This window comes from Nyctereutes procyonoides, unplaced genomic scaffold (genome assembly GCF_905146905.1).
Source record: "Nyctereutes procyonoides isolate TBG_1078 unplaced genomic scaffold, NYPRO_anot_genome, whole genome shotgun sequence".
Taxonomy (NCBI): Eukaryota; Metazoa; Chordata; class Mammalia; order Carnivora; family Canidae; genus Nyctereutes; species Nyctereutes procyonoides.
In genome coordinates, this window is record NW_026575139.1 from 6962274 (window position 1) to 6974872 (window position 12599).

At 37.9% G+C, this 12599-nt stretch overlaps 1 protein-coding gene across 3 annotated transcripts in view; it reads right to left on the bottom strand.

Annotated features, from left to right (window-relative positions):
- Positions 1 to 12599, bottom strand: part of VRK1 (VRK serine/threonine kinase 1) — a 77643-nt gene that overhangs the window by 15253 nt on the left and 49791 nt on the right. For all 3 annotated transcript variants that reach the window (XM_055304436.1, XM_055304434.1, XM_055304435.1), the window contains exons 6-11: positions 9668 to 9776; positions 9457 to 9549; positions 7047 to 7179; positions 6176 to 6296; positions 5827 to 5885; positions 1568 to 1746 (exon numbers count right to left, since the gene is read on the bottom strand). In XM_055304436.1, the coding sequence (XP_055160411.1) occupies positions 1568 to 1746; positions 5827 to 5885; positions 6176 to 6296; positions 7047 to 7179; positions 9457 to 9549; positions 9668 to 9776 (694 nt within the window). The remainder of the gene's footprint in view (positions 1 to 1567; positions 1747 to 5826; positions 5886 to 6175; positions 6297 to 7046; positions 7180 to 9456; positions 9550 to 9667; positions 9777 to 12599) is intronic.

Below are 12599 nucleotides of genomic sequence, written 5' to 3' on the forward strand. Positions count from 1 at the left end.
GTTCAGTTGTTATTCATTTTTTTCCTCCTCTAAATGAAGCTTTATACATGTAGGGGATGATCCAGCAGGAAATTTCCAGCCTTCTGAACTACCCAAGGACACATGAGAATTTTAAGTTCACAGATGTTAGCTCTGCAGCAGACTGACCTATTCAGCTATAAAGTCAGCCAAGCTGCAGAAACCAAATTTTCTCCAGCATGTAAGTCCAAATAACAGTGATCTGAAAAGTAAGAGGGTATGGCACTGGACATGTTCTCACTGCAACAGAGATCTTTATTTCTCAATCAGCAAAATTTTAGAGGAAAACACCACAGAAGCTATCTATGAATATTAATGCACAGAAACCTGTCCTGAGCAGAAAGGTGCAAGCTGTATGTTTACACATACATGCAAACTATAAGTTTACTACCTTACTGAAAAATCCCACTCGAGCTGCCATTTTATCCTCTTCATTTCAAAACTGGACATGGCTTTCAGCACACTTGTTGACCACAAAAATGGAGCGATGCAATTAAGACAAAACTTACAAAAGAAAAAAATTTAGATGTAGGTGCATGTGCATAATTTCAGATTTGAAGCGAAACTACACAGAGACCTACTAACTGCCAAAAAAAAGTCAAATTCAAGATACAATCTCAAAATTCCCATCTCCTTTATAACATTAACTTATAAAGTTAAAAAGAATTATAAAAACCTTTTAATAATGCTGCTTCTTATTTTAAAAAGAGAAAATTTCCTTTTTAAACCCTTTTTCTCATAGTTTGGAGATTTCCAAAGGAATCTACTGGAATTTACAGAATCAGTAACAGGAAAAGTAGTATTGTAAAAAAAAATATCTTTTTTTCTAAGAGTAGTTCTTCTTTTTGATTTAAATGCAACTAGCACATTTTATTCAATAATTTCAGACTATAAAGGAAATCCGAGTTAATAATTTAATTAAAAATATCCAATAAGTTAATTTTAAAGTCATACCAAGAAGTTATTTACATGCCTGCACAATACTTTGCCCACAATGTTCACTGTTAACATAGCTGTCCGATAAGTGAACCTCTTTCTATGCAGATACATAGCTTTACATAATAACATTTCTATAAAGAGCAAACTAATGGTCAAATGGTAAGCACCCCACACCAGCAAACAAAGAAACTTTCGAACACTAATTTTCAAATAGTCATTTTCAAACACTGATTTTCAAACAGTAAACGCTTTGACCACATCAACAAAGAGGAAAAGCTAAGAGAGAAGACCAACCGCACTCAGTGGCCTGGGAGAAAAAAAACACCCACACTCTAAATCGCATGCCCCATCCCAATCCCCCTGTCAGTGGTCAGTATCCCAAGTGACAATCTTTCCAGGAATTTACTAACTTGCTACTGCACATAAGAAACTGATACTTATTCATTCTTCTACAACCCTCTACATGTTTTTGTGCCTTTACCTAATGGTGATAGATATTTAATTGCCAAGCAATCTGTTACATTTTTCTTTACTGATTTATTTCCCTAAAATTAGTTTGCGGCAATTATCATCATAGGAGGCCAAAGGATAACTTAAGATCAAAATTCACCTTCGTCATTGACTTTGCTCTCAAGCCTCCATTCTCCACGGGGCTGAGGTCCAGCTTGCCATCATCCTTGCTTCCTATAGCTTTTAGTCCTTGCAAAAGAGTGTCTCGCAAGTTCTGATAGAGAGGTTTCTCAGCATAGCCCAGTAATTTCACTGTTTCCATGTATTTAGCAATTTCATCTAAAAGAGTAACACAATTGTTCTGTAATTTTTTAATCACAAATACAACAGATTTATCTCTTACTTCTAAGAAAATAACTCACAGTAAAATTAGAATGCAAATGTGTATCCTGTTAAAATATGTTTTTTACATAAATCACTTCTTCAATAGAAAGTACGCTTTTGAAGTCGGGAGCTGTCAGGTAAGTGAAATAAACTTATTTTGAGATAGAATGTAAAAGACATTTTTGTAATTCTAAGGGACAAAAGATGAGACACATATTAAAATTTAAACACGCACGAAATAACTGCTGTAGTTTTAAGTCTACAAAAACAAAACAGGAAAGGACCTCAAACAGATTATAAAGTAAAAGGTACTTAAGTACAAGGACGATCACAGCCGTTTTTTTTTTTTTTTTTTTTTTGCCACAGAAGCCATTAATTCTATAGAAAATAGCTGCATTCTTTGTGTAAATGGGAAATAAAACATACCAAAGGCAAGTTGAAGGGAGAAAGAAGCAAGACCTACTTTTCCCATAAAACAGGAAAATCAGCTTCTGAATGATGAAAGGCTCACTGTACACTGAGGCAGGACCAATCCCCTAAAAAGAAATCTTACTAGTCAAGATAGACACTCCTCAAGGCCAGAAGTCCATCGTTAAGCTAACAACTCCTACATCCCCAGCCTCATCCGTCCACTGGCCCCAGGAAACTGTGCGCCCACTCCTCATACAATGGCTCTTGGATCTCCAACTATCCTCTTGAATCCCAACAAATCCAAATCCAAACTCCTGACCTATCCCTCCACCTGCTCTCCTGCAGTTCCTCCCACCCCAGTTACTGAGAATTCCATCCTTCCAGCTCAAGCCAAAAACTCTTCCCACACCCCACATGCCATAAACCAAGAGATCCTGAGAGCACTACACACACACACACCCTCATTCAAACACTGACTAGCACTTACCATGCGACAGGCACAATTCTAGGTACTTGGAATATGTGAGGAAAAAAGAAATGGAAATATCTCCCTTCATTTTCTTAATCTATAGAGGATCTATGGAAAATCTAAAGCAAACTTCACCTAATAGGGATCCCTGGGTGGCGCAGCGGTTTGGCACCTGCCTTTGGCCCAGGGCGCAATCCTGGAGACCCAGGATCGAATCCCACGTCGGGCTCCTGGTGCATGGAGCCTGCTTCTCCCTCTGCCTATGTCTCTGCTCTCTGCCTCTCTCTCTCTCTCTGTGTGACTACCATAAATAAATAAAAATTAAAAAAAAAAAAACTTCACCTAATAAGGTCACATATGGAAAACCTTCCTTCGGAGGGGGGAAACGTGAAGCATGTCCACATTCACCACTTCTGTTCAGTGTAATAGTCATCTACGCTTTTAGTCAGTACCGTAAAGCAAGAAAAGAAAGAGAAGGCAAAGAGAGTGGAACAGTTTATCCACAAACACAGCACGGTATGCAGAAAACCCTAAGGAATCTATAAAAAAAACTAATGAGACTAATAGGTAAATTTACCAGGTTACAGAATACAAGGTAAATATTTAAAAAATCATTTTCTATGTATCAGCAACAAGCAATTGGAAAATAAATTTTTTAAAAATAGATCACTGGGCAGCTGAGTGGCTCAGTCAGTTAAGCCTCTGACTCTTGGTTCAGCAGGAGTCATGATCTCAGGGTCGTGAGAACGAGCCCCTCAATGGGCTCTGTACTCAGCAGGGAGTCTGCTTCCCCCACCCTCCACCCGTCCTCCTCTTCCTGCTCTCACACACATACACACACACACACACACACACACACACACATGCTCTCTCTCTTTAAAATAAAAAAAATCTTAAAATTTAAAAACAGGTCATTTACAATGGCATCAAAAAAACATCAAATACTTAGCAACAAATACAATGAAGACAGGCAAGACTTTTTACAGACAAAATTATAAAACACAGTGAAAGAAATGAAGTGGAGGATATACTTTCTTAGTAGATTGGAAGACTCACTAGTACAAGGATGTCAGCTGATCTAGAGTCATGGCAATCCCACTCAAAATTCCAGCAAACTGGAAAGGGAGGGGATGTGTGTGGAACTGACAAGGTGGCTCTAAAATGTACACAGATACTCAAAGGGTCAAGAATTGCAGAAGAGCAAAGTCAAGTTAAGGAGCATCAGTGCTGAAGGACTTATACTACCAGATGTCAAGACTCAGTCAGAGTCATTATGACACTGTGGCGCAAGAACAGACAAAAAGAATAACAGAAAGAAGGAGTTCAGAAACAGATCCATAGATCCACACTTGATTTAAGACAAAGGTAGCACCATAGACAAGAAGTGGTTTCTTCAAGAAAAGCTACTCGGTCAACTGTTTATAAATATGGGGGTGGGGAAAAAATCTGGCCCCTCCTTATATAAGGCACAATAATCGATGCTAGGTGGACTAAACATCTATATCTATATCTGGGATCTATAATTGCCAAAAATTGGAAACCATCAACAGCAGAATAGTTAAGTAATAGGATATAAATACAACAGACTACTATTAGAGACGAGAATGAACACATCTCTGTTAAACATGCAACAATGGGGTCCCATGAGGATCAAATGCACAGCATGGGGACATAGTTAATAATCTGGTACTACAGACTGGAGAGTGGCTGAGCGTAGATCTTGAGCATTCTCACCACACACACACACACACACACCACAAAGTTAACTGTGAGGTAATAGGAGTGTTAATTATCTTGATCTTGTTAATCATTCTATGATATAAACATATATCAAATCACCACATTGTACACTTTAAATGTATACGATTGTATTTGTCAATAAAGTTAAAAATAAATAAGTAAAAACATTAAGAAAAAAACCCATGCAACAATGGAAATGCATTTCACAAATACAATACTGAGTAAAAGAAACAGGACTCCAACAGAGCTAGCAGTCAAGATCATGAGGGCAGGGATTTTTATCTATGTTGTTCACACTCTATGATTCCATTTTTTATAGAGCTCAAAAACAAATCTTAGGGGTTGGAAGTCAGGCAAGTTATTCATTAGCCTAGAGGGAAAGGCTCATGATTTGTAGGAGGCACAAGGGGGGGGACTCTGAAAAGCCTATAGCGTTCCATTTCTCATACGGTACTTGGTAAGATTGCAATTTTAAACTGCATAAGGTCAGAGTGGACTACCCTAAAAAGGAGACAAATGAGCAAAGGCTTGAAAAGACATCTAAATATGTGTGAAGTAACCACTTCACTCCTCCCACTGCTATCTCCCTTCCCTGGATCTCTGTGGTGGCCCTCCTAGCCAGCTCCTGCTCATACTTGCCTTCCTCCCTTAGCAGTCTATTCTCAGAACAGGAGCTATGGGAGTTCCCTTAAAAATACATATTGATGTCACTCTTCTACTCCAAACTTTACACTCCTGCTCAAAGTAAAAGCCAAAGCCCTTATAATGGATGGCCTAAAACAACACAGTCCTCTAGTTCACCAGACACATTCATTCCCTCTGCCTCAAACACTGTTCCCCAGACTTGCACAGAGCTCAATCCCTATCTCCAACTGCTCAAATGTCACCCTTCTCAATAAGGCCATCCTGGCCACCCTATTAAAAATTCCAACTCCCTACCTCATCCCCACACTCACTAATTCTATTCCCCACTTTCTTTTTTTCCATAGTACTAACCACAGAATATACTATAAAATCACTCCTGTGTTTACTGTGTGTCTCTACCAACTACAACATGAGCTTCATGAAGACAAAAATTTCTCTTTATTTTGTTTACTGTTGTAACTCTAGTATCTAGAACGGTTCCTGGCATTCAATCAAGCCTCAATAAAAAAAAAAAAAAAAAGTTGAATTTATGAATGAATTTGGTTTCCTTTCCTGAAAGTTGAACAATAACTTAAGGAAGCTCAAATTCCCATTTAGTCCACCTTTGTAAAGGGGACTGTTGTCGTGATGAGAACAGGCCTCTATACAACAATCACACTTGAAAATACCTAAGCTCTTACGTTACGGGATATGCTGTGCACATCATGATTCTTAATCTTTTTCTCCCAGAAAACAAAAACCTTATGAACATTTAAGAAGTCTTTTCCTACCTGGCTTGTTTCTCTCAGGAAAACATTTGTCCATCAAACCAGCAATATTCTCTCTATATCTGTTAAAAATTAAAGAATGAGTCATTGTTTGAAGCTTTATACCATGGAAACTTATTAATATTTAATGACAGTAAATAGCACAATAAGCAGCACTGCATTACATCCTAAACATGCTTACAGGCTTTCTTCTAAAATAAACTGAACAGAGAACCAAGGACTCCTCCTATTTAGCAAGTACTTTCTTATTTCTACATCAGTAGCCATTAAAACTATAGTCTCTTCAAGAAATTCTGACATACACATTTATCTTATCATGATTTTGCCCAAGATAATTTAAGTTTTCCTTTACCTCATTTTGGAATCTCTAACATAGTTAGGATCTTTCAAATTATCCTCCCATGGAAGATGACCACTAAGCCACTGGATCATGCAATAACCAAGTATTTCCAAATCACCACGTCTTGATGGGGCTGTGAATACAAAAGAAGCAGGATAAGGATACTAAAATCACTTTCAGGTATAGTTTCAAATATATACAAACCAATAAAGTAAAACAGCCAATCTTACAGTCTTATTTTTCATCAAAACTTATCATTGCATTTAATAAAAGTACTGAATAAATACTTGGCAATACGAAAGAAGTCATTTACATCCAACTAACAGCTTACTTTAAAATCCAAATTGGCAAACTCTAGAGTTTCAAACTAAGACTATGAGTGTAGGAAATAAACTATAAAGTGGAGACACATTTAATATTGCTCTTGGAAAATCTGAAGACACTAAAATGCTATGAGCTACGGAGAGGCCCAGAGAACTGGGGGTCTCAGCTCCTCTATACTGTACGGGCCCCAGAAAAGCAAAATGCCTGATAAAGAAAGCAGGATGATTTCACAGGTAAGAAAGTCAGTTTGCCTGCCACCAAGTCGTGGCTGCTTAAGAAACTTATAGACTTTTAGGGGGAATAACACCCCATATTCAACTAAGCTAAGGAGAATCAAAAAGAAATCCTGAGGTGAACCAAACCACCTTCCCTGCTCAAACCATGGCGTCTGTGAAGGACAGAAGGGGACCACAGGGAAAGACAAGGTGGCCGATTACAGGGCTGGAAGAGTCTAACCTCTTCCCCGGATCCCTCCCTGGCCTTACCTTGCCTCTGCAATTCTTATTTATCAGCTTGTTTATTTGTACAAGATTAAGAACCAGGGAGGAATCTCACATACCCACACCATTGTGCGCATCAATGCTGGTGAATTCAATTGTGCCATCATGACATCTTTTGGGGTCTTCCTTGTATTCTTTATGAATTCCTTCTGGGCAATACCGGTAAGCAAGGCCGTAATCTACCAAGTACACCTATAAATGTCCAAGCACAAGGTAAAATCAAAGCCAAAATGATTGCACATATAATCCTTTATGGCCCAGAGATAAAATACTATCATTTAAAGGTGGATTCATCTGCAAGGCCACACCACTGTACGCCCCAACAAGTGAGATCCAATATGCTAACAACAGCAAATACTGAATTCTGAAAGACTTTTTTTTGTTTTTAAAGATTTATTTATTTATTTTTAGAGAGAGAGAGCATGTGCGTACACAGGTGGGGAGGGGCAGAGGGAGAGAGTCTCAAGCAGACTCCATGCTGAGTGCACAGTGCAACACAGGGCTTGATCTCAGGACCCTAAGATCATGACCTGAGCCAAAACCAGGAGTCAGAACACTTAATGGACTTTTGCCACCACAGTGCCCCAATTCTGAAAAACGTATTTCAAGAAAAATGTTGAGTGATCATGTCACTAAAGTCCAGACACGATCACCTGACTTTATATACCTTTTAAAATAAGTATGTTATACTTGTAATTAATCCTGTCTGCTAACTTGAGCAAAGATTATAAATCTTGTACTTTTTCTTGCAGGGTCTAAAACAGAATAATTGGGCACAGAGGAAACCACCAATATTTGTTACAACTGCCCCACACCAAATATAAGACTACTGGTGTAGATGATACATTATCTTCTATTTCTCTGCTCCTTCACTTACAAAATATTCTAATTATCAATTCATTTCATAAAAGTATTTCAGATTACAATAATGATCTGAAGAACCTTTAGATGACTTTTATCTATAATATATGAGATATGTTATATAATACATAATTTAAATATTATATAATAAAGTTTCATAATTAAAACTAAATTTTAATACTACAAAGCACATATCAGTGGGCATGTATGTGTGGGTTTAATGAGCATAAAAGCTAGTAAATTTGGCTTTCTTCTAATCCATAGCCACATATCACATCTCTAATTCTGGGTAACTGTCTCACAAATGTATGCATGTGATCACAAGAGGAAACTGAAGTAAAAATATAGGGACAGATCTAACACACACATCTAACACTAGAAAAATAATCCCATCCAAAGCATATGCCCGAAGGATAACAGAGATGCAAAAATATTTTCCTATAAACAAAAGGCAGCATATTTTGGTTAATTGCAAACTGAAATCAATGGTATTTTTATTTATTACATTGTACAAGTCCAGTTCGCCTCAATTAATGGAATCCTTATGCTTAATGGAATCCTCAGCTATGTTGTTTGCTTGCTTGCTTTTAACCTTTTTAAAAACATCTAACACAAGATGTCTGGGAATCCTGCGAGTGTCTTTAAGACTTCCCCATGAGCATTCTACAAGTATAACAACTTTCCTTTGTTGTGCACGGAAAGACCCCTGACAGCCACTGTGACAGAGATGGGGCTGGGGGGACAATGCCAGATGGACAATAAAGGGAAGGTGAAGGGACAAGTGGAAACTAAGCAAGAGGAAGTCAAAGATTGGTTTGAGAAAAAGAATAAAGTGGAGTGTCAACATAAACACACTTCAAATACCTAGACAGTCCCTTCTTACACACCATCAATAAGATGCAAGAACACATATGGAACTGATTTCCTTCAGTGGCCCTACCAGGAGCGCCTACATCAAACCTTACTTTAACCAAAATTGTGGTACAGCTTCAAGAACATTGTATAAACCCTTCTATTCTGACTAAACTGATCCAAATAGAGATATAATAACATTAGCTTTTCTCTTTTCCTTAAAAAGTAAAAATTACAAAGTGAATGTAATAAACTAAAAAAAGAAAAAATGCACATTTGAATTCTAAACACTAAGGGTATACAAATTTAGACAGCTAAGATATTTCTGTAAACCAATTGATTTGAATAATCAACATGTTAAAGACCAAATTTTCCAAGTAATAGAACACTTACATTTGATGGATTTCTTGAACAAAGGAAATAAAATAATGACAAAGCAGACAGGCAAACATAATTCATCGGTGCACTATATAATTTTAAACTTCCACCCCCAAATAGCTATTTGAAATTCATTTTGTATCACAAGCACTTCTTCTGAATATTATTTAGGGCAAAATAGCCAACTTGATAAAGTGCCAACAAATCGCATCAAAAATGTAGAATGTTAACTAGATAAAAGTGTCAAAAAGAAATATTATTATTACCATATCGACTCCAAAAAGTAAAACTTCTGCACAGGTTCAAAAGTTCAAAGCAACCATATTTGTTTTCAAACAACAGCTTTTAACTAGTAGAAATTAAACTTAACAAAGCTACCTGGTCAGGATTCTTGTAGCTCAGAAGCAGATTTGAGGCCTTGATATCTCCGTGTACGTACTCATGCTCGTGAATATATTCCAGAATATCCAGCTATGAAAGCATCATATAGAATAAATTAATGCAGTACCTAACACCAGCCAGCAGAGGACCGAGCTTCAACGCAACTCGCCTTCGCTGGATTAAAACAAGAGGAATGTAGCTCACATACAATTCTCAAGCTTAGCTGCAAGACAGTTTTCCGAGAAAACCTTCTGGCATTTGCTTCATATATTTTCTGAAGGTCACTCCCAAAGCGATCCATTATCATAAACCTGTAACTAAAGACAAACAAGAAAAGTCAATGAAACAAAACAGAACTCGGGTAACCTACTTTGCAGGGACTACTCTCACAGTCATTTTTTTCAAGTCCATGTTTAGTAAGAAAGCAGAAGGAAAAGGGAAGAAAGAAGAAAGGAGGAAAGAAAGACAAACATTTGAAACCATTTTTTCCAAGTAGAAATCTCAGAGTTGGGAATACTTCCCTGACCTGCCTGAGGGCCTTCTCCTGGTGGCAGCCAGGTAGTTTCCTGAGACACCAGTCAATATAAGGTAATTAGCCCACAGACTGACTCCAGCTGATTCATTCACAGGAAAGATAAGACAATATGAGTAAGACCAGTATCACAGATTTTCTTCTGCCGAAGTCAATTCATGTTTCTGGATATTAGCTTGTTGTCTGTGACCGTTTTTCTCTATTTTGGGGGCACATTTTAGCAGTATTAACATTTTATTAAAATCAAGATACCAAAGATGCTAAAATAATAGCTAAATTCAATGAAATTGTTTAAATGGTATAAAAGGGCTGTATGTTAAATACTCAAAGGACAAGAGTTAGGGAAGAACAAATATCCTGGGGAAATGTGCAGATTTTTGATTTTGCCACAAACCCACTAGGTCACCTTGGCTGAGCCCTGATTCCCCCGGATGTCAAATGAGAGCGTGGGGCCTCATGTCTATGGAGGTCTTTTCTGGCACTTGAATTCTAACCCTCGACAACCGTGACACTTCTGTGTGTGCACAAACAGCAACACCTCAGTCCAGTAACACAGTTCACCTTATGCTCTAAGGATCACTTTTATCTTTACCAAGTTTTCCAGATTCTGATTTGCCTGGTTAAATCACTCTGAAAAATTGTAAAAACCAATACCACACTCACAATTTATCTTCCAATGAGGATAAGATTAATGATGATCATCATAACCACACCTATCACTCACTGAAGCCTTGGTCTACTTCACATGTACTAGTGCATGTCAACCTCACATCACCCTCATGAGGTAGAGGCTCCTATTCACCCCATTTTACAGCAGAAGAAAACTGATGATTGGTAATTTGCCTTCCAGGAAGTGATGGCGTCACTCTTTTTCACATATCCAAATAAATAAACGTCAGTGGTACACAAAAATCCCACTTATTTTTATCTGTGAAGCCTACAACAAATACCATATGACAAGTTCAACAGGGAAGGAAAGCTAACATTAAAAGACAACATGACAAATAAAAAATCAGGATTCTATTCATTTTTGAAGTGGAAGGGAATGAGAGATCCTCTTATCTAAACATCTTTTAATAAATAAATTAATGTGTATACACATAAAATGCTTTGTCCAAAGTCATACAATTAGAGCAAAATGCATTCATTCGTGCAAGATTTTCCAGTACACCACGATCTCTATCATCATAAAGAAGGAATAATTCTGACTTCCTGATTTCATTTGTACAACTTGATTTTGGAGGGAGAACAAAAGGACACACATACACATTTGTTTTTATGATAAGTGATGTAATTAGTATAATATAATACAGGGGTAACGAAAATACAACCTCTGCTAACAGTCTAAAAGAGGGCTAAAACACAATTGCTTAATTCAACACGAGATCTATTAATACATCACACTGAGTACATCTTTGTTTTTATTCATAGAGCACTCCACCACTACTGTAAATAATCCCCAATCGTCTGTTTCAAATTATACACATCAACTGATTTTCCCATCATTTGTGCCATTTTATCTAAGTCCCCAGGAAAGTAGACATTGATGGCTTTCCCTTGGAGGAATTACCTAGAAATAACTTTCATTTTACTATTCAGTGGGAGAAGCATTCTTACAAAAGAAGGTGGTGAAGATTTCCATGCTTCCACACCGCTCTCCTCTCCTCACCCCAGTCTCCATTACCAGCCTCAGGCCCCTTCTCCCTTCCAAATGCACACCCTGTTCCTGGTGAAAGAGTGATGCCGAGTGCCACACAACAGGCCAAAATCCTACCTTGGCCCTGCATTCATATTACTCTCCCACCTGAGATGCTATCCTGCTCTCCAATGGTTTTCTAAATCAGTAGTTCTGAACATTTAAGGGATTAAAATCCCCTTGAAAGTAAAAGTTAACACAATATTTTACATATATTCTAATAGCTTTTGTTTCATCCTCCTTATTAAGTGGGTAGCTGTTATTCAAGTTCACAGACAAGGAAATCAAGGCAAAAGGAGTAACTTACTTAGTCACATACATTTTAAGGAGCAAAACACAGATTTGAAACCCAACAATATGGCTCTAGAACCCTTGCTCTATTCATAATTACTCCTTGCTCTATACTATTTCTCCAAAATTTCCATGAGAATTATAGAGAATCGTCCCAGCAAAACCTTATATAACAAAACGCCATTATTTCAGGAAGTTCGCACACTCGCTGAGGGATACACAGATCCCACGATAAGAACTTCCAAGTAAAAGACAGCACTGGCTGCCTACCTGACAACTACCTCTCTTCTCCATCCTTTTCAACAAAGCACCAACTGGGTTCGGGCATTCTGTCCTCTTCCACGTGGCCATGTGCTCTGCCATGCCAATCACTGTGATCGCTCGGCCTTTGCCAGTGACTAGTTTAAGAATGAGCACTGATACAACCCCAACCAAGAAAACATGAGAGGAAGGGAGGTTCCCTTGCAGGAAAATGAAACACACAACAAGCAATACCTTCTACTGCTGTGGGTTGCTGTGTTTGCATGTGATGCCTAGAAATAGGGCAGCTAGCCACCTTGGGACCACATAAAAGAGAATTAATACAGCATAAAGCCAAGAAGAGGGCAAAAGGGCATGATA